The 23,164-nt window shown below is 43.0% G+C and overlaps 1 protein-coding gene across 3 annotated transcripts in view; it reads left to right on the top strand.

Annotated features, from left to right (window-relative positions):
* Positions 1-20,860, top strand: part of LOC115148582 (myotonin-protein kinase) — a 40,299-nt gene extending 19,439 nt beyond the window's left edge. Inside the window, exons 7-15 of one of the 3 annotated variants that reach the window (XM_029690602.1) lie at positions 3,688-3,885; positions 4,382-4,630; positions 7,393-7,472; positions 7,589-7,685; positions 8,088-8,275; positions 8,655-8,752; positions 18,177-18,229; positions 18,831-19,016; positions 19,467-20,860. In XM_029690602.1, coding sequence (XP_029546462.1) covers positions 3,688-3,885; positions 4,382-4,630; positions 7,393-7,472; positions 7,589-7,685; positions 8,088-8,275; positions 8,655-8,752; positions 18,177-18,229; positions 18,831-19,016; positions 19,467-19,568 — 1,251 coding nt within the window. In that variant the 3' untranslated portion in view covers positions 19,569-20,860. The remainder of the gene's footprint in view (positions 1-3,687; positions 3,886-4,381; positions 4,631-7,392; positions 7,473-7,588; positions 7,686-8,087; positions 8,276-8,654; positions 8,753-18,176; positions 18,230-18,830; positions 19,017-19,466) is intronic. The other 2 variants (XM_029690604.1, XM_029690603.1) reach the window with 2 other exon arrangements.
* The last annotated feature ends 2,304 nt before the right edge of the window (positions 20,861-23,164 follow it).

The following is a 23,164-nucleotide window of genomic DNA, read 5'->3' as shown; positions in this document are numbered from 1 at the left end:
TTGAGATATGAAGACTTTATTATAAATTAAATGAAACTGTTCCACAAAAATGTGCATATGAAAATCATAACTGGCATGCAGATCAGAAGAAATTGTATGATAACTTGGCACTCCAAATGGAAAAGCTTGCTTACAGCTGGTGTAGCCTATTACCGGCAACTTTAGGAGCCTAATGGCGGAATCTGCGAAAGCGGGAGGAGGTGGGTTGGAACAGGCTTTTTTTCTTCTGGTTAGGCTATATTAATCTCTATCTCCCTCTTTAGTAATTTTTAGTATCAGTGCTTAAAGCATCAGACGAGCTCAGTAGCCTACATATAGTTGATTTTAGTCAAACATAAGGTGTTTCTATTATAGAAAAATACACATTTAAAAATTGCAACCAATCGATTGGTCGAAAGAACAGATGACTCTCGGTTGACCAGCATTTTTTGGGGTCATTCAGCAGAAGCTCTTATCCAGAGTGACTTACACTCAGTGTATTCAACTAAGGCAGATAAACAACAACATATCACAGTCACAGCAAGAAAAAAAAGCATCTGTAACCATTACTTAGAATGTTATTGTAGCTGAAGTGGTCTATTGGTTTATTCTGTATGTTGGAGTACTTTGAACATCATCACTGCCAGTTAAGTGCATGTGATAGATGGGAGTAATAATACATATTTAGTTGCAATCTTCAGTTGTCTCTTTCTTATTAAGAGGTGTGAAAAATGGTGATATAATACTTACGTAAATGAGTATGTAGCAGTTTAAATTTGGCCATAGAATCAATGATCCCCAAAAAATTCTCAATATCAACAGTGAAGAGGCGACTCCGGGATGCTGGCCTTCTAGGCAGAGTTGCAAAGAAAAAGCCATATCTCAGACTGGCCAATAAAAATAAAATATTAAGATGGGCAAAAGAACATAGACACTGGAACTCCAGCATCCCGGAGTCGCCAGTGAAGAAGCTGTTCTGTGAGGGAAGTAGTACAGCGTTGTACGAGATCTTCAGTTTCTTGGCAATTTCTTGCATGGAATAGCCTTCATTTCTCAGAACAAGAATAAATTGACGAGTTTCAGAAGAAAGTTATTTGTTTCTGGCCATTTTGAGCCTGTAATCGAACCCACAAATGCTGATGCTTCAGATACTGAACTAGTCTAAAGAAGGCCAGTTTTATTGCTTCTTTAATCAGGACAACAGTTTTCAGCTGTGCTAACATAATTGCAAAAGGGTTTTCTAAAAATCAATTAGGCTTTTAAAATGATAAACTTGGATTAGCTAACACAACGTGCCATTGGAACACAGGAGTGATGGTTGCTGACAATGGGCCTCTGTACGCCTATGTAGATATTCCAGCTACAATGGTCATTTACAAAATGAACAATGTCTACACTGTATTTCTGATCAATTTTATGTTATTTTAATGGACAAAAAATGTGCATTCCTTTCAAAACAAAGACATTTCTAAGTGACGCCAATCTTCAATTTTTGTTGTACAATTTATTTATTGCCATTTATTTTTGTACAATTTAACAATCATCAAAATATGACACAGATAATGCCCCGTTATTCCTTCCACCTACACATGGGGGCTACATGGGGGCACATTGTGCAAAACCCTTCCCTCCCCAACACAGGAACACCCCCCTCCCTCCCCTCTACCGGTATTAGCTTCACTTATTATCAACAAAAAAAAATAAACAGAATGACCTTCACATTCCATGCTAGAAAATAAATTATTCAACACAAAAACAAATAATAATAATACATTAATGAAGAAAGTAGTAATGAGGCAGTTAAGGTGGCATCTCTAGAAACTGCTGAAAGTCCCCCCAGACATCAGTAAATTCAAAGGGTTTATTACGTAAATTGTATGTTGTTTTTTCAGATGGAATAGAAGAACATAGATCTTTTTTGTGGGCGGCAGTGTAGCCTAGTGGTTAGAGCATTGGACTAGTAACCGAAAGATCGCAAGATTGAATCCCCGAGCTGACGAGGTACAAAATCTGTCGTTCTGCCCCGAACAAGGCAGTTAAACCATTGTTCCTAGGCCGTCATTGAAAATAAGAATTTGTTCTTAACTGACTTGCCTAGTAAAATAAAAAAAATTGCCACATCTGCTTGCTTGGCGGAGTGTTACTCTTCCATATAATAGCTGTGCATTTATTGGCTGCAATGACTGCCAATTTAATGAATCTGGTTTTGCTACCAATATTAACTGGTAGAACAGAATCATCTCCAAGAAGTATAAGGGAAGGATCTAGTGGTACCATAATATTAGTGACCTGTGATAAGATCTGAATAATGTCTTTCCAATAATTGCTTAGTTCAGGGCAGGACAAAAACATATGCATAAGTGTGCCTACTCCCATTTTACACCTTGGGCAAAAATGTGAATATTTACAACTGATCTTATACAGTCTCTCTGGTGTAAAGTAGACCCTATGGTTAATTAACCTGCTAGTTCATTTTTTTATTACACTTTTCACATAACCGTTGTTGATGAAGCCGTCTGTGCCATCAATGCAGTAACTCTGGTCAAGCTAATTCTTTGCTTTACATTGTACACTGACTGTAGCTCCAGATTGGATTAGATTTAGGCCGGTGACACCGTTACGGTTCGTTTTGTTGCTCCTAGTTCACTGTATTAGTCAGACTTAGACATGAGTTAGCTACCACCATACAGTAGCTGCATCCATTATTTAGGTTTGCCCTAGACAACACAGAATACTTTTATGAGCTACAAACTAACTTTCAAATCCGACTTGTAAGCTAACGTTAGCTAGCCTGTAGCTAGCTAGCCTGCCACGCTAGCATTATCCAGTATAGATACTTTTTAGCTCGTGTTGCCTACCACTTCATTGTTGAGCCGTTGTTACTCCTAGACGTTTCCACCTCACAATAACAGCACTTATAGTTGACCGGGGCAGCTCTAGCAGGGCAGAAATTTGATGAACTGACTTTTTGGAAAGGTGGCATTCTATGACGGTGCACGTTGAAAGTCACTGAGCTCTACAGTAAGGCCATTCTACTGCCAATGTTTGTCTATGGAGATTGCATGGCTGTGTGCTTGATTTTATACACCTGAAATAGCCAAATCCATTCATTTGAAGGTGTGTCCACATACATTTGTATATATAGTGTAGATCAACTCTCCAGGAGGAGGTATTGCCCAGCCTATAGTTTTTTTCTAACAGTGGCTAAAACGTTGAAGATCTGACAATGTTTTGAATGTAAAAATTCAACATTTTATACAAGGTTTGTCTATTTGGACATCATTTTGTGGTTGAAATTCCATCCTCAAATATTTTTTTCCAAATCAAATATATTTTCTACGTAGAATCTACGTCACAATATGTTAACAAACTACATTGAAACAATGTTTATTCAACCAGTTTGTGCCCAGTGGGAAGGCTGTGTTAGCCCTCTGAGCTAAAGCCAAGGCTCAGGGAGCTAACGCAAGTCTTTAGGGCTCAGGTAGGGTTACTTATTCACTAAACCACCTCGGGGACACAAAGGTGTACTCCTCTGTGTGTTATAGTGTGACAGTGTGTAACTGCTGTTGCTACTAATGAGTTAGATCTACTACTTTCTGTGAGGGAAGGTTTCTCTCTTCTATAATGTGAACGTATTGCATCCCAAGGATAGAATCCTACTTTTGTCAATGCATTTGTGTGTGTTGACATGTCACTGTGCATTTGCAGGTGCACTCGTCCTTGGCAGTAGGCACACCCGACTACCTGTCCCCAGAGATCCTGCGTGCGGTGGAGGGAGGGGGAGGCTATGGCCCTGAGTGTGACTGGTGGGCCCTGGGGGTCTGTGCCTACGAGATGCTGCAGGGGACCACGCCCTTCTACGCAGAGTCCATCTCGGAGACCTACGCCAAGATCATGAACTTCCAGGTAACTGAGAGAAAGTAATTTCACATATTGAACAAGAGAACATATTGAAGGGTCATCAGAAAATTGACATATGTATCTGTACATATCGGTGCCAAGAGTGGTGGGAAATCCGAGGAGGAAGGGATGTCTAAAAATAGCTAATATTCAATAGGGCTCAATCCCAAATCGACCCCTAAGCCCTACACTCTATGCACTTGCGGAGATTTTAGATAATTTGATTAGTATACGCAATATTGTGAAACTTCCACCTAGCTTCCACTTATCAGAGGGCAAGGTAGAGCTATTATGATATTGCTTACACCTGTCAAATCCAATCAGGTCTACACAAGTGCATAGAGCGTAGAGGTCGATTTGGGATTTGGCCATAGTAATCTTTCTGACCTTCTTATACATCTGCAAAGACTGCAAAAATGTATATATTGAGCTCAAACCTAAAGAATTGTGAAGAAGAGCTGCAAGCTTGAACTATAAGGAACTAACCATTATTTCCCTCCAGGAGCACTTTGAGTTCCCCCCATCTGGCCCTGAAGTTTCAAACATGGCCCGTTCCCTCATCATGGGGCTGATCTGCGAGAGAGAGGATCGTATGGGGGCTGGGGGCTCTGGGGACTTCAGGGGCCACCCTTTCTTCTGTGGACTAGATTGGGGCTCCCTGCATGAACTTCCAGCACCCTTCGAACCTGAAGTCTCCAATGCCACTGACACCTCCAACTTTGACGTGTTGGACGACTGCCTCAGTGAAATGGTATTAATCCGAAAAGCATATATCCAATCTATATACAATCCATTCAAACGTAAAGGGGCCTAATATGGAGCAACTTCCATAGAATATCAAATCAAACTTTATTTGTCACTTGCGCCGAATACAACAAGTGTAGACTTTACCGTGAAATGCTTACTTAACGGGCCCTTTAACCAACAGTGCAGTCTAAGAAGAGTTAAGAAAATTTTTACCAAGTAGACTAAAATAAAAAGTAATAATAAAAAAGTAACACAATAAGAATAACGAGGCTATATACAGGGGGCACCAGTACCTAGTCAGTGTGCGCGGGTCCAGGTTAGTTGAGGTAATTTGTACATGTAGGTGGGGGTGAAGTGACTATGCATAGATAATAAACAGCGAGTAGCAGCAGTGTACAAAAGGTCAATGTAAATTGTCCGGTGGCAATTTTATTAATTGTTCAGCAGTCTTAAGGCTTGGGGGTAGAAGCTGTTGAGGAACCTCTTGGTCCTAGACTTGGCGCTCCGGTACAGCTTGCAATGCGGTAGCAGAGAAAACAGTCTACAACGTGGGTGACTGGAGTCTCTGACAATTTTATGGGCTTGCCTCTGACACCGCCTATTATATAGGTCCTGGATGGCAGGAAGCTTGGCCCCCGTTTGCACTACCCTCTGTAGCGCCTTACGGTCAGATGCCGAGCAGTTGTCATACCAGGCGGTGATGCAACCGGTCAGAATGCTCTTGACGATGCAGCTGTAAAACCTTTTGAGGATCTGGGGACCCATGCCAAATCTTTTCAGTCTCCTGTCTTTGTATGTTTGGACGATGATAGTTTGTTGATGGGAAGGAACTCTCAACCTGCTCCACTACAGCTTTGCCAATGTTAATGGGGACCTGTTCGGCCCGCCTTTTCCTGTAGTCCACGATCAGCTCCTTAGTCTTGCTCACAATGAGGTAGAGGTTGTTGTCCTGGCACCACACTGCCAGTTCTCTGACCTCCTCCTTGTAGGCCGTCTCATCGTTGTCGGTGATCAGGCCTAACACTGTTGTGTCGTCAGCAAACTTAGTGATGGTGTTGGAGTCGTGTTTGGCCACGCAGTCGCGAGTGAGCAGGGAGTACATGAGGGGACTAAATACACATCAGAGGGGCCCCAGTGGGAAGAATCAGCGTGGCAGACGTGTTGTTGCCTACTCTTATCACCTGGGGGCAGCCCGTCAGGAAGTCCAGGATCCAGTTGCAGAGGGAGGTGTTTAGTCCCAGAGTCCTTAGCTTAGTGATGAGCTTTGTGGGCACTATGGTATTGAACACTGAGCTGTAGTCAATGAACAGCATTCTCACATAGGTGTTCCTTTTGTCCAGGTGAGAAAGGGCAGTGTGGAGTGCAATTGAGATTGCATCATCTGTGGATCTGTTGGGGCGGTATGCGAATTGGATTGGGTCTATGGTGTCCGGGAGGATACTGTGATGTGAGCCATGACCAGCCTTTCAAAGCACTTCATGTCTACTGACATGAGTTTCACGGGGCGGTAATCATTTAGTTAGGTTACTTTCGCTTCCTTGGGCACAGGGACAATGGTGGTCTGCTTGAAACATGTAGGTATTACAAACTCGGTCAGGGAGAGGTTGAAAATGTCACTGAAGACACTTGCCAGTTCGTCCGCGCATGCTTTGAGTACACGTCCTGGTAATCCGTCTGGCCCAGCAGCTTTGTGAATGTTGACCTGTTTAAAGGTTTTGTTCACATCGGCTACCGATAGCGTTATCACACAGTCATCCAGAACAGCTGGTGCTCTCATGCATGCTTCAGTGTTGCTTGCATCGAAGCGAGCATAAAAGGCATTTAGCTCGTCTGGTAGGCTCACGTCACTGGCAGCTCGCGTCTGGGTTTCCCTTTGTAGTCCGTAATAGTTTTCAAGCCCTGTCACATCCGACAAGCGTCAGAGCTGGTGTAGTAGGATTCAATCATAGTCCTGTATTGACGCCTTTCTTGTTTGATGGTTTGTCTGAGGGCATAGCGGCATTTCTTATAAGTGTCCGGATTAGTCTCCCGCTCCTTGAAAGTGGCAGCTCTAGCCTTTAGCTTGATGCGGATGTTGCCTGTAATCCATGGCTTCTGGTTGGGATATGTACGTACAGTCACTGTGGGGACAACGTCGTCGATGCACTTTTTGATGAAGCCGATGACTGAGGTGGTGTACTCCTCTATGCCATTGGATGAATCCCGGAACATATTCTAGTCTGTGCTAGCAAAACAGTCCTGTAGTGTAGCATCCGCGTCATCTGACCACTTCCATATTGAGCGAGTCACAGCTACTTCCTGCTTTAGTTTTTGCTTGTAAGCAGGAGTCGGGAGGATAGAATTATGGTCAGATTTGCCAAATGGATGGCGGGGGAGAGCTTTGTACGCATCTCTGTGTGTGGAGTAAAGGTGGTCTAGGATTTTTTTTTTCTCTGCTTGCACATGTGACAAGCAGAGAAAAAAGGACCGAATAAGATCACACTATATAGAGTGTAATGACACCAAGATGTTGTCTGTGTCATGTAGTTTACAGATCATAAAGTCTTACAGGAGGTGTGTATATGCCTTAAAAGTGCCTTAAATGGTTTGTGATACAAATGTATAAAAGCATGTTAAACATCCTTCCTCACAATGAAGTTTCTATGTGAGAATTGCCATAACAATCTGAGATACCAAGAATATTATCCATCTGCGCTGGCATGGAATTGCCCATACTTGACATGCATATAAAGCACACTAGATGTAATGCTGTCTTTTGTCCTGCAGGAAACACTGAGTGATGTGATGGACAGGGCCCCTATCGGTGTTCACCTGGCTTTCGTTGGCTACTCCTACACAGCTACAAGGTCACATTCATATCATATACTGTCTCAGTATCCACGTCCCTCAAATTAATGGGATATCATACAAAACTATGTCAAAACAGTTATGTTTGTTCCGCCAATTGCTCAATCTCTTACAGACAGACAGGTGCCTTGGACCGCAGTTGTGACATCATGATGGAGATTGACCACCAGCGGCATCAAGGGTTGCCAAGCCTCAATTTCCAGGACAAGCTGGTAGGTTGACTATCCACACTAGCGACTAGCTGAGATGAGTTGTAATAGTCAAAACTAAACTAAATACTAACCACTAGCTAGGCTAGTTAAGTCAATTTGAGCGGTCTCATGTAGCCGATATGGAATCGCTAGCTAGTTAGCTGTAGCTCTGCTACACATGTACATGTCAGTTTGTTTATTCAGGAATACTAACTGCTATAGTTAACCTCATCTCAAGTGTGCCAGTCAGCTGTGACACAAATGCTTAGTGCTTCTTGAGCTAGCTGCATCTTGAATGTCTGTGTTCCGTGGCATGCATCAGAGAGTTAGGCATGCAAGAGATATTAACGGCTACTAGATTGTTAATTTTGGGGAACTGATATGTTTACCTTTACCATGCCGTGTATTTCTGACACTGAGTAGGGTGGTGTGGGCTTTCAGAATCAGATGTGGCAGCTCAGAGACGCTCTGACATCAACTGACAGCCTGCCTGCCTTGCTTGAGCTCCCCCTAGCCTTGGAGCAGGGTACTGCAGAGTCCACTCACACCACGATAGAGGAGGACGAGGAGGAGACAGACCAGAATTCAGGACTTGATAAGGACCTGCACAGGTTAGATGAACCCTGAGTACAGACAGACAGACAGACAGACAGACAGACAGACAGACAGACAGACAGACAGACAGACAGACAGACAGACAGACAGACAGACAGACAGACAGACAGACAGACAGACAGACAGACAGACAGACAGACAGACAGACAGACAGACAGACAGACACAGGTACGTTGATATGGGGCATTTATTGCAGTATTGCTCTACTGCTAAAAATGGGTCTCCCTCACCTTTCCCTTCAGACTTGACAGCTCTGACATCTAGGTAATGTACATGTATGTTATAGAGGTATCCAAAATGTCATGATGTAATTTCATATTTAGGTAAATATTCACAGCCAATACCAGAGCTGACCGTATCCACTTATCTCCATAGACGGCTACAGGAGGCAGAGAAGAGGAATGGAGAGCTGGAGAAAGAGATGGAGAGTCTAAGGGTGGAGATCGGGGGCCTGAAGTCCTCCAAGGAGACAGGCAAGGGACCCAGCACTCATCCCTTCTCATCTCTTCTTGAATCATTGCCTGTTCTATCATCCTTCCTTGGGTTTCTGTTCCATCCATTTGACAGATCCTTTTGAACCTGTGGCCTCTCTCGTCAAGTTCAGTAAGATAAGGTCTGGGTTGTGTTCATTAAGGCACACAACGGAAAAAGTTTTAAATCACTTTGCAACGGAAAACTAAAATGAACATTTCTTTTTGGACACATCCAACTAGTCCGTCCCTTTTACAGTAAGTGTTCTTACATTTGATGCCTAATGAACACAACCCTTGTATAGTGTACAGCATTAATTCATCCTATAGACATCTATTGGATATAGCATCTCTTCACAAGTAGCAGTGTCTAACATCAAGACAAACGTGAGATGGTAGGAATTCCAGACCATATGAGCCACATAATGTGAAAAAAAAGAGTGTTGCATAGCAGGAGCAGCATCTGCTTATGTTGGAACCTTTGGCCAGAACAAAACGATAAATATCCCCTCTAAAAATAGGTCTGGTATGCAGTCGTTGGCCCTCCCTGACAATAAATCAATATAGCATTATGAGCTTTATAAAGAAGCAGTGTTAGGGGGTCTCCCTCCTCTCAGAGGAAGGTTTCTAATGGATGGATGGCTGGTGGGGCAGGTGCTCAATGTGGAACCCCCCCCTCCACACACACAAAAAGAGTTGACCTAATTCCACTCATAAAAAAATAGTTTTCTACTGCTCCTGTAGCCAAGTTCTCTAATATTTTTAACCCATCACATATTGTAGGCTAAGCAAGCTGGAACCACCACAGTAGCTCTGGAAAACTGTAGGCGTTTTCAGCCATTAGCTTCGCCCAAGACTACCTCATGTGAACTACAATCCCAACGCTGTCTAGAAACGTCAAATAATCATCACTTGCGATATGGCTTTCGAAACATATGGCCCTTATCTTTCATCAGCATGAAATAATCCTTAGAATAAAAAAGAGGTGTTCGAAGCATGCTAGATAGCTAATTAGCACGGGTGGTCGCCTTTTGTCTTCCGTAAGAAAGCGTTGTAACATGGAGATATGGCCGTGTGGGAACACTAACCCTATAAAGGTGTGTATCAATTTAACCTTTAGTTTTTTTATTATTATTTTTTCTCGATTACTTGAAAGATAAGGTCCTTCTGCTTCCAAAGCCGTACCGCAAGCGACGTGTGCTAATGTTCAGATTCAGCGATGGGGCTCTTAACAAAACTCCCCCTGTACAGAAGACGCCTTCGTCCAATGACTCTTATGTGTAATGTATTAGAACTGAGTGGCATGATCGGTGGGCTACATCTGATGTTGTCACTGAAAAATACTGTCGGTTGAAACTAGGTTAAAACAGTGTACTGTGCAGTAAGTGTGTTTTGCATTTGTGAAATTGTGATGTGATATGAAAGTAAAGGGGTTTATATTTCTAGAATCGTATCGCAATTGTGAATCAATTCACGTTTAGATGGAGTATTTGGCTGTTTTGGCTTCCAGAGTCAAATCGCCTTTAAACACAACATGTAAGGTCCTTCCAGAGCCAAATCGCCTTTAAACACAACATGTAAGGTCCTTCCAGAGCCAAATCGCCTTTAAACACAACATGTAAGGTCCTTCCAGAGCCAAATCGCCTTTAAACAGAACATGTAAGGGACTATAAGGAGTAACGTTAGGGTCCTTAGTCCATTATTGGGCTACATCTGCTGATCATCGCGAATGTAGGCTAGATGAATCAGCTTCCCTGTCCCTTACCATGAGACAACATATACGTACGTACTAGCAACTCCAAAGTAACCTACTACTGAAGATCACTGTGTGGGGGTGAATGGGGATAAGGTGAAAGAAGATGGTACACAAGGAAAAACGGAAGAAAGTGGAACATATTATGAATCAATATGGAGTGGGGGATTGCACAAGCCTTCTGGAAGATCTGGTGAAGGAGAAGATGGCAGATAAGGAGAAATGTGGAATATGTTTTGAGGGAATGTGGAATGGAGGATCGCACAGAACGTTTGGAAGAGCTAGAGAAGGAAAGTGAACGTGAAGAGAGTGAGGGGGAATTCATTGTGGTGGCAAGTGCAGTGATGACCGCCGAGAAGGAGCTGAGTATAGTGGGAAGCGGTGTGGAAGGTTGGCACCAAGTGCAAAAAGAGGGATACGTGTTCCAGTAGCTCAGAGATGGAACCTGTGGTGAGTAAGAAATGTGCTAATATTATTTTGATGAGCTACTGACATTGACTTGGCTATAGCAAGCGGCCTGGCAAGACACATGTTAGCCAAACGACTTATCAGGGGCTAGAGTGGCTAACGTCACTTAGCTAACATTAGCTGGATAGCTAGCTAGTGACATCAAAAGTAAATGAAGATGTGGATACTGTAGTTGAAATGTCAAACAGCTGGGAAACCGTCATTTCTGGAGACATGTTGGAATGGCGTGTCGCGTTGAATAACAAAGGAGCTGATTAACTGACACTGCCATTCCAAAATGGCTGCTGTTGAGGATGAAAAGGACAGTTTTCCGGTAAAAATAGCATTCATTCAAGTCCTTCAATCATCTCGGTGTAACAGTTGGGATAATGGGACAATTCGGAGTACAACGCATTTCTCATCCCTGGATTGAGGTATGTTTTTCAAGCCATCCGTGGTGTCTTAATATACACAGTAATGCTGTCCAACCCTAGTACAGCTGTAAGCAAGTGGGTCAGATCTGCTGGCTAGCTATATTATAGGTTACTGTGCAGTGAAGTAAATCCATATGAAGTAGAAAAGTTCATATATAGCTCAGTGTGTACAGTAAATCTCTGCTTTACCAGTACTAGCTAATGCTACTGCACAGCCTTTGTTACCAAATGCGAAGCTGTCTCCAAAACTGTCTCTACAGTAATAAAGTGATCAAAGCGAGTGTGTGCTTGCTAGCCAATGTGATACAAAATCCTGCAAAGTAAAATCAAAACGTGCAAACTACAGTTCAAATAAAGTTGTAAGTATAAAACATAATTATGTTTTAATTAGCTTGCTAGCTTGCTTTCAAATATGATAAATTGGGTGTATATAGCTAGTGAAATTAGTTCATCCCTCAATTTGCACTTCTGTGTTTAGCAGAGTAACATTCTGTGCTATTTAACAGACACCAAATGTGAGAACTAATATTGTAGTTGACTATATGGTATTTTGTCTTAGGCTACCCATCCAAGCCCCCCTCTGCTCTGCATGGCCACAGAAGTGAAACCATGGTCAAACAGACGCCCATGCAAAATCTTGTCAGCCTCCTGATGGGGAAGAGGCGCTGTCGTGTCCTCTTCACAACTGTATGGGTGTGTGTGGACCATGTTAATTCCTTAGTGATGTGTACACTAGTGAATTTCAAGCTGCATACCACCAACTGCGGGCTTGCCTCTGAAGCTAAGCAGGGTTGGTCCTGGTCGGTTCCTGGATGGAAGACCATATGTTGCTGGAAGTGGTGTTGGAGGGCCAGAATGAGGCACTCTTTCCTCTTGTAAAAAAAATATATATAGATATCCCAATGCCACAGGGCAGTGATTGGAGATGTTGCCCTGTGTAGGGTGCTGTCTTTCAGATGGGATGTTAAACGGGTGTCCCTACTCTCTGTGGTCACTGAAGATTCCATGGCACTTATCGTAAGAGTAAGTGCGTTAACCCCAGTATCCTGGCTAAATTCCCAATCTGACCCTGAAACCATCATAGCCACCTTCCTATCCCCAGCTTCCAATTTGCTCATTCATCCCCCTTCCTCTCCCTTGTAACTATTCCCTAGGTTGTTGCTGTAAATAAGAATGTATTCTCAGTCAATTTACTTGCTAAAACAAGGGCTAAATAAAATTAAGCTCTCGACCCGCTCCACTACAGCCCTGTGAATGGGGGCGTGCTCGCCCCTCTGTTTCCTGAAGTCCATGATCAGCGTCTTTGTCTTGCTGACGTTGAGGGAGAGGTTGCTGTCCTGGCACCACATTGCCAGGTCTCTAACCTCCTCCATATAGGCAGCCTCATCATCGTCGGTGATTGTTCTACCACCTTCGTGTCGTCAGCCAATTTGATGATGGTGTTGGAGTCATACGCGGCCACTCAATCGTGGTTAAACAGGGAATACAAGAGAGTTCTAAGCACACAACCTTGAGGGGCCCCCGTATTGATGGTCAGCATGGCGGATGTGTTGTTGCCTACTCTCACCCCCTGGGGGCAGAATGCCCATCAGGATTTCCAGGATCCAATTGCAGAGGGAGGTGTTCAGTCACATGGTCCTGGTCCTGAGCTTGGTGATGAGCTTAGAGGGGTCTATAGTGTTTAATGCTGGGCTGTACTCAATGAACAGCATTCTTACATAGATATTCCTTTTGTCCAGGTGGGTGAGGGCAGTGTGGAGTGCAATAGAGATTCAGACATGCAAACTAGTCACCTTTCGCCGAAATTCTCCGTTTTGAATCCAAAATAGATGACCTACGTGATTCGTGTAGATCTGATCACTACTGGCTGTAAGCAAACAAGTGATACGCAATTGGAGCAATACTGGATGTATCTAAGGCTCAGCCAATCAATCACATAACATCAGAATGCAGCACGCGACGGAAGAGAGAAGAGACAGCCAATTTGCTAGTTACAGCATCAGAGCGCACTCTGGAAAGACCGCAGAGAGTGGAAAGGCAGTTTGCCAGTTACAGCAACGTGTCACCTGAACAATAACGAAGAGGTAGGTGAGAAGCCTGACCATGGAGACAGCAGTGAGAAGGTGATGAAGTGTACTTCATGAGCTGTAATCAAAAAACAACTGGCATTTGGAAAGTTTGAGGTGAGGGAGAAAGTGTGATGGAACATGTATTGTTAGCATTGTTAAGTATCTTGCTAGCTGGATACAATTTTCCGTTAGCGAGCCAGAGAAATGTTGAGCAACGTTAGCCAACATAACTGATCAAATAATTGAGTTTATGGTGTGAAAATTAGCTGGCTAATAAAGTCAGACAGCTAACGTTAGCTAGCTAACGTTACGACATCAGATGAGCTAACGTTAACATTAGTAACTTACAGTGCCTTGCAAAAGTATTCATCCCCCTTGGAGTTTTTCCTATTTTGTTACATTACAACCTGTAATTTGAATTGATTTATTTTTTTAATTTCATGTAATGGACTTACACAAAATAGTCGAAATTGGTGAAGTGAAAGGAAAGAAATTACTTGTTTCAATAAATAGAAATAAAATAAAAAACGGAAAAGTGGTGCGTGCATATGTATTCACCCCCTTTGCTATGAAGCCCCTAAATAAGATCTGGTACAACCAATTACCTTCAGAAGTCACGTAATTAGTTAAATAAAGTCCACCTCTGTGCAATCTAAGTGTCACATGATCTGTCACATGATCTCAGTATATATACAAGTGTTCTGAAAGGCCCCAGAGTCTGCAACACCACTAAGCAAGCGGCACCATGAAGACCAAGGAGCTCTCCAAACAGGTCAGGGACAAAGTTGTGGAGAAGAAAACTTTGAACATCCCACAGAGCACCATTAAATCCATTATTAAAAAATGGAAAGAATATGGCACCACAACAAACGTGCCAAGTGAGGGCCGCCCACCGAAACTCACAGACCAGGCAAGGAGGGCATTAATCAGAGAGGCAAGAAAGAGACCAAAGATAACCCTGAAAGAGCTGCAAAGCTCCACAGCGGAGATTGGAGTAACTAGGTCCACTTTAAGCCATACACTCCACAGAGCTGGGCTTTACGGAAGAGTGACCAGAAAAAAGCCATTGCTTAAAGAAAAAAATAAGTAAACACATTTGGTGTTTGCAAAAAGGCATGTGGGAGACTCCCCAAACATATGGAAAAAGGTACTCTGGTCAGATGAAACTAAAATTGAGCTTTTTGGCCATCAAGGAAATCGCTATGTCTGGTGCAAACCCAACACCTGAGAATATTATTCCCACAGTGAAGCATGGTGGTGGCAGCATCATGCTGTGGGGATGTTTTTCATCGGCAGGTACTGGGAAAATGGTCAGAATTGAAGGAATGATGGATGGTGCTAATTACAGGGAAATTCTTGAGGGAAACCTGTTTCAGTCTTCCAGAGATTTGAGACTGGGACGGAGGTTCACCTTCCAGCAGGACAATGACCCTAAGCATACTGCTAAAGCAACACTCGAGTGGTTTAAGGGGAAACATTCAAATGTCTTGGAATGGCCTAGTCAAAGCCCAAACCTCAATCCAATTGAGAATCTGTGGTATGACTTAAAGATTGCTGTACACCAGCGGAACCCATCCAACTTGAAGGAGCTGGAGCAGTTTTGCCTTGAAGAATGGGCAAAAATCCCAGTGGCTAGATGTGCCAAGCTTATAGAGACATACCCCAAGAGACTTGCAGCTGTAAATGCTGCAGAAGTTGGCTCTACAAAGTATTGACTTTGGGGGGGTGAATAGTTATGCATGCTCGTTTTCAGTTTGATGTCTTATTTCTTGCTTGTTTCACAATAAAACATATTTTGAATCGTCAAAGGGGTAGGCATGTTGTGTAAATCAAATGATACAAACCCCCTAAAAAATCAAATTTAATTCCAGGTTGTAAGGCAACAAAATAGGAAAAATGCCAAGGGGGGTGAATACTTTTTGCAAGCCACTGACTCCTTGCTGTTCCTCAAGTTATAACGTGTTTGTTGCATACTGGACCCTGGCAATCTGTATGAAATATTAAATAGTTAGCTAGCTAGCGAACTAACACATATCTTAGAACTAATGGTTTCCCTCTACAGTATGTTGTTAATTTTCTGAATGAGAGAATTAGGTGAAAATTAGGCGTTGCTTGATAAACAAGTGGATTCAGGGATCAGTGTAGTTGGAGCTGGGCCTGACTTAAGCTGGATGCCACTAGAGGTGAAAGGAACACCACACAGTTTCCCTCATTCTCACTTTTTCAATACAAGGTGTACTCTCTGCCTGAAAGAGATCAGTTATGACAACAAATGGTATCATGCTCTGCTTGCACATTGTAGAACAGATGTCCACAGGCAGAAAGTGTACAATGTAATAATGTGCAGTGTAGCCTAAAGGTATTGCTTTAGTTGTGTTGAACTTGACAGTAACACTTGTGTGTGAATGAGGGGGAATTATTACATTTTTTACTCAGTTAAAAAAATTTTTGCACACATGCAGCCTTGTGCCTCGATGTCTACTATAGTGGCCCCTATAATAGAGCAAAAATAGAATGCCTGTTTGTTTCATTCTATTTCTACTTTAAGATGTTTTTTCGCCAAGTGCATCCAGCTTAAGTTTAGATGTATTTAGATGTGTGTGTGTGGTCACAAGCGTTCTATTATAAAGGCTGTCATTGCTAACTGCAATATTAGTGTATTGTTTTTTCTCAAGACTTGAGTCTCATTTGCAGTAAAGTCTCGGCAACAAATAACATTGGATTGCTTTCTTTAAAAATGTTTAGCTGTGAGTTAGGTTCACATTAATCACCTTTTATTTTACACACAGAGACTGATCATGTAGATCATAATCTTTGTTGTTTAATTAGTTAAAACCTGCATTTCCCCCTAGCAGGGATTTTTTGCATTTTTCAGTGCAAAAAAATGTGTCACCTTTTTGGGCCCTCACCAGTTTGCATCCCTGGAGATTGCGTCAGCTGTGGATGTGGTGGGACTGTATGCAAATTGGAGTGGGTCCAGGGTGTCTGGGATGATGGTGTTGGTGTGAGCCATGACCAGCCTTTCAAAGCATTAACTGGCTATAGATGTGAGTGCTACGGGAACACTGGTGTTATTGTTCGGAGAATACAAGCTAACTAGTTATTTTGCACTCCATACACATCAACAATGTAATACAGTATGTGGATGAATTTGATAATACTAAGTAAATAATAAGGAACATACAGTAGAATTACATGATACTTTTGGTAATGTAGTGTATGTGGACACCTGCTCGTCGAACATCTCATTCCAAAATCATGGGTATTAATATGGAGTTGGTCCCCCTTTTGCTGCTATAACAGCCTCCACTCTTCTGGAAAGGCTTTCCACTAAATGTTGGAACGGTGCTGCAGGGACTTGATTCCATTCAGCCACAACAGCATTAGTGAGGTCGGGCACTGATATTGGATGGCTAGGCCTGGATCGCAGTCGGCATTCCAATTCACCCCAAAGGTGTTCGATGGGGTGGAGGTCAGGGCTTTGTGCAGGCCAGTCAAGTTCTTTCCACAACAATCTCCACAAACCATTTCTGTATGGACCTTGCTTTGTGCACGGGGCATTGTCATGCTGAAACAGCAAAGGGCCTTCCCCAAACTGTTGCCACAAAGTTGGAAGGACAGAATCGTCTAGAATGTCATTGTATGCTGCAGCTTTAAGATTTCCCTTCACTGGAACTAAGGGGCCTAGCCCGAACCATGAAACAGCCCAAGACCATTATTCCTCCTCCACCAAACTTTGCAGTTAGCACTATGCATTGGGGCAGGTAGCGTTCTCCTGGCATCCGCCAAACCCAGATTCGTCCGTCGGACTGCCAGGTGGTGAAGCCACTGCTCCAGAATCCAATGGTGGCAACCTTTACACCACTCCAGCCTACGCTTGGCATTGCATATTGTGATCTTAGGCTTGTGTGCTGCTCGGCCATTGAAACCCATTTCATGAAGCTCCTGACGAAAACTTCCAGAGGCAGTTTGGAACTCGGTAGTGAGTGCTGCAACCGAGGACAGGAGATTTTTATGCGCAACGCGCTTCAGCACTCGGCTGTCCCGTTCTGTGAGCTTGTGTGAACTACCACTTCGCGGCTGAGCCGTTGTTGCTCCTAGACGTTTCCACATCACAATAACAGCACTTACATCCCGATCAATCAATATTTATAAGGAGCCATGCGTCGGTGTTCGGAGGGTGAAACTAAACCAGCATTTCCGCACTAGGAATTAAATCAAAAAGAGTGACGGCAACTTCCTCTGGAGGGGCCCTTTAAGGTTTTCAAGAAATAAGTACTGTACCTTTTTAAGGTTTTCAAGAAACACTGGCAATGCCTCTCACCCTTTCCAATCCCTTCATTTTCATCACTCTCTCTCTCTCGCACACACACTTTCACACACCGATTCACTCACGCAATCAATCACTCCTGCTGAAATTGTTGTTGTTGTGTCTTTTTCACATGGATGGCAAAGTCAGCTGGCTCATCAGCCGTGCTCCCACCCAAAACAGTCGCCTGCAACAGTGGCGCCACATAGTCCTTTGCCACGTCAAGTAGGCAAACGTCGTGGAACATTGCAGATAGAAATGTCATGAATAGAGCTGACACAATAGAGCTAATTCCCAATTCTGGGTGACAGACAACCATATCTGTTCTATAACGTTCCTGTAACGTTTCACCATCCTGAACAGGCCCCTGCTGTCTTGGGCTGTTCTAATATACCTCTCTCTTCTCCAATCACAGAACTGCGTGTCTGCCCGTCGTCTCTTTCTCTGCCTGCCCACTGTCTGGACAATGTAAGCCTTACTCACACTCTCTCTCTCACACTCTTTCTCTCTCTCTCCCTCTGAGATTATCAAAGGCTTTCTGAGGGCATACAAAACACATGTTTGGCTGTCTGCTCTGTCAGTTTGGAAACGTCTTGTTTTATCAAGTAATATTAGTCTTGCTTGGGGTATATACAGAGAATGTGTGTACATTTTAATGAGGATATAGAGGTAATGTAAAGAGAAGAAAACAAGCTCTTTCCTCCCTCACAATCGACACCAACCCCTATTTATGCTCCTGCAATGTATCCCACTTTATTTGGATAGTCCTCTATAGATGGTTCATACAATTTGCTGGTCTGTACCCCTTGATGGTGTTAGGGGTAGGGTGAGATTGGATAAATGTGGCCTGTAAACCATCTGTAGGGTACTATCGAAATAAAATGTTACAAATGCAGTCTTTTTTGCACGCGTCACAGCATAGCACGCCACACTCGCCTGGGTCAAAATTGCCTGGGGAAAAATATTTTGCTGCATTCAATTGAATTTACCAATGCCATATGTCTTCATCATCCCCAGGGAAATAAAAATATATTTTGTGTCTGCCTTTCTTTCACGGATTTTGTCCCAGGCGAGTGCGGCATGCTGTGCTGTGCTGTGCTGTGACTCGCACACACAAAAAGACTGCATCTGTCCCCTGGCCTGCAATCCTGTTCAGTGGCTGACTGTGAGTGTGTTTCAGGGGAAAAGATCACCCCCTGCCTGTCACTACCCGCTGGTGATCCCTCTCCACCGCCACCTGCTGCTGTTCCACAGGGTAGGAGATTTACATTTTACATTTACATTTACATGGGGACTAGAAACATTGCTTTCATCCTAAATGATACCCTATTCCCTATTTAGTGCGCTACTTTTGACCAGGGCCCCATAGGGGTCTGGTCAAACGTAGTGCACTATATAGGAAATAGGGTGCCATTTGGGACACACAGTGGTTCAAATCTTTAGAGTGATATATGCTTGATGAAGAAATTACTTATTTTCTCTTGTTTCCTCTTCATGTTCTCTATCCCTCCCTTACTGACTGCATCTTTCCTTCTCTGCGCTCACTTGCACTCTCTCCCCATCCCTACCACAATGTCTCAACCGTTCTCTCTCTCTCTCTTCTCAACTCTCCCTCATGTTTCTCCCCTTGTATGACCCCCTCTCCCTCCCTCCCTCTACTTTCCCTCTCTCGCCTCCTCTCTCTTCATCTCATCCTCTCTCTCAGGTGCGCTGGCCACAGGAGAGGACTGAGTCCTACCTGTTGGTGTGTGCGGAGGGGGGAGAGCCCCAAGCCTGGGACAGACACTGCTGTGCTGAAATTTCCTGAACCCCCCACCCCCACTATAGTGGGGAATGACAGACTTCTCTATTCCACCGAGGAGTCCTATTACAGTATCTTGGAATGAGAGAGTTTTGAGTATGATGGGTGGGTGGGTGCTAAAGACAATGCTACTCATGGCACTGAGCAGAGTACTGGGGCATAAATAAAGTGAGAGCAATGGGGACAGCAGAACTGGAAACTTGCAGGCAGTTGGACAGACATGGGAAAGCTAATGACTGTCACTAGAAGGAATGAGGAGATGTAAATAATCAAATGAAGGACATCTCCTGAATTACCAATCGGACAGAGGTAAAAGCGAACACTGAAAACAAAGAAGACGCCATAGAAAAAAGACATTGATGGTTTGAGTGACAGCCAGAGGGGCCAATCAGCCCCCTTAATAAGCCAACACTCTCCAGCCCACCTGGACATTGATGCATTTTGCCCAATATTAGTGGCATGACTTATTAACAGCACCATCTAATGGTTATTGACTGTTTGTGTTCTCCTTTGTACTTTGTATCTATGCATCTAAGAGTGGATTGTGTTGAGTCTGAGAGATATTTGTTGCACTAGACTAGAGGCTCTGATTTAAAGGCATTTTAGATAAGCCTGTTTGGAGTACATAAATCACAGCTACAGTACAATATTGAGCGAACGCTGACTGAAGGTTAAGGATAGAGTAACCTTGTCCCCAGGCAATTGGGAACAGCGCATATAAGCCTGGGATATCAACGAGACTTAAACATCGCGAGACTTCCGGGAATGCTTGCGAAACAGACCAAACAGACCAGGCCGGGGGTTGGGGTTTGAGAAGAAAATTATTCCTTAGTTGTTCATTTTCTCGAAATCTAACGGCACAACTTAGATTCGAGCCAATGTCTTAAGTAGTTGAACATGTTACTAATCCAACCTTGTGAAGTTGACAACTTATATTGAAGGAGTGGCTTTGATTTGACAGCCTGCACATGCAGTTCGGCCCGAGACGACCGTTAGACCTGGGCTGCAGTACAAACACTTAAAAGACACACCCTCGTCCACTTACCCTCGCCTTAAGCTCTTGGGGGAATCCCCGTCGCCATCTTGGAGAGTGGTCCAAATGATTAGCCAAGCAAGGGAAGTTTGCAACGTAACCCCCTCAGCCATTGTTTTTAGTCAGCTTTGCGAGTGTATGTTCACTCCAGGGCCTGAAACTCCCCATAATTCAATTTGTGACGATTATACATCTGTTAAGAAAAGTCTGCGAAAACTTAAAAACAACATCAATGGAAAAGTCAACATACAAGTGTAAGTAAAAACGAATGCAAATAAGTTAGAAATTGTGCTACTAATGCACATGACGGCACAAACACGTCTCGTAAAAAGTAAATATGTTTTTGGAAATTGTAGAAATAAAACATTTTCCTTCAGAAGTTCCAGCTAGGCAGGCTAACGTTAGTTAGGTAATTCATATGCTAGCTATAATACAGTAGGCGTATATTAATAATTATATATTTATATACACTACCGTTCAAAAGTTTGGGGTCACTTAGAAATGTCCTTGTTTTTGAAAGAAAAGCAATTTTTTTGTCCATTAAAATAACATCAAATTGATCAGAAATACAATGTAGACATTGTTAATGTTGTAAATGACTACTGTTGCTGGAAACGACTGATTTTTTATGGAATATCTATATAGGCATACAGAGGCCCATTATCAGCAACCATCACTCCTGTGTTCCAATGGCACATTGTGTTAGCTAATCCCAGTTCATCATTTTAAAAGTCTAATTGATCATTAGAAAACCCTTTTACAATTATGTTAGTACAGCTGAAAACTGTTCTGATTAAAGAAGCAATAAAACTGGCCTTCATTAGACTAATTGAGTATCTGGAGCATCAGAATTTGTGGGTTTGATTACAGGCTCAAAATGGCCAGAAACAAAGAACTTTCTCCTGAAACTCATCAGTCTATTCTTGTTCTGAGAAATGAAGGCTATTCCATGCGAGAAATTGCCAAGAAACTGAAGATCTCGTACAACGATGTGTACTACTCCCTTCACAGAACGGCACAAACTGTCTCTAACCAGAATAGAAAGGGGAGGCCCCGGTGGGACGCCCCGGTGCACAACTGAACAAGAGGACAAGTCTAGTTCGAGAAACAGAAGCCTCACAAGTCCTCAACTGGCAGCTTCATTAAATAGTACCCGCAAAACACCAGTCTCAACGTCAACAGTGAAGAGGCGACTCCGGGATGCTGGCCTTCTAGGCACAGTTCCTCTGTCCAGTGTCTGTTCTTTTGCCCATCTTAATCCTTTCTTTTTATTGGCCAGTCTGAGATATGGCTTTTTCTTTGCAACTCTGCCTTTTGGGTGGAAGTGTCTGGGAACGAGATTAAGGATAGAGAGATCTGAGGCAAGTGTGTCTGTTAATGTTTTCTGGCGTTGTAAAGTTAGAATTAGGTCTGGTCCAGGGTGTTACATGCAGCTTGCTGACACTGAGCCTTCCTACAAACAGGAAGGCTAAGCACCATAATGACCTGGACCAGAGAAAGGTTACACTATAGACGATGTGTACTAAAAATACATGTTGGAGAGCTATGGGACATAAGTCCAGTATAGCCAAGTAACCAACACAAGGCTATTGGTTTGAATCCCAAACTATGTGTCTTGTGCTAGCTATTATGTTGTCAAAAGGCTTTTGTATATACTCCTTGCTGTTTGGTAAGCCGTTTTAAATCATATAGGCCTAAAATGTTCCTTTGGACATAGAGGCATGTGAGAGAATTATACTGGATTTTGAGAGAAACCGTATAGAGTACCACAGTATGAGTCATAATACCCACAAAAGGTATTATGGGATAGGGAAATGGTTCCAATCGTTTTTTCCACCATTCATTTTTCCCATAGGGGATTTTAGAAACACTTATAATAAGGGCTGTGTTTTGTGTAGGCTTACCCTGGCGAGACTTTTTGATAGATGTGTAAATCTCTCTAGTACAAGGTGACTTTTATCTATATATTTGCCTGTTTGACATCTAGGTTGATGGGTATTAATGACACCTTCATCGTGGGGCTGTATACTACAAAATATGCACTGTATACTGTAGGTTGCAAGGCCTTTTGTATTTGAGCAATACTTGAGATGTGCATGAGGAAGAGCACGATTGTCACTCACTGGGTACTATAAAAGGTCATACATTTGTGACTACATTTTGTTTTAAATAGGTGTCATTATACACAGAGTATACAAAAGATTAAGAACACCTGCACTTTCCATGACATAGACTGACCAGGTGAATCCAGGTGAAGGCTATGATCCCTTAATTGATGTGACTTGTTAAATCCAGTGTAGATGAAGGGGAGGAGACAGGTTAAAGAAGGATTTTTAAACCTTGAGACAATCGAGACACAGAATGTGTATGTGTGCCACTCAGAGGGTGAATGGGCAAGACAAAATATTTAAGTGCTTTTGGGTATGGTAGTAGGTTCCAAGCACATCGATTTATGTCAAGAACTGAAACGCTGCTGGGTTTTTCATGCTCAACAGTTTGCTGTGTGTTTCAAGAATGGTCCACCACCCAAAGGACATCCAGCCAACTTGACACAACTGTGGGAAGCATT

Source organism: Salmo trutta, chromosome 15, assembly GCF_901001165.1.
Source record: "Salmo trutta chromosome 15, fSalTru1.1, whole genome shotgun sequence".
Lineage (NCBI taxonomy): Eukaryota > Metazoa > Chordata > Actinopteri > Salmoniformes > Salmonidae > Salmo > Salmo trutta.
Note: the sequence above shows the minus strand (reverse complement) of the source record. Positions and strands in the feature narration are given on the sequence as shown.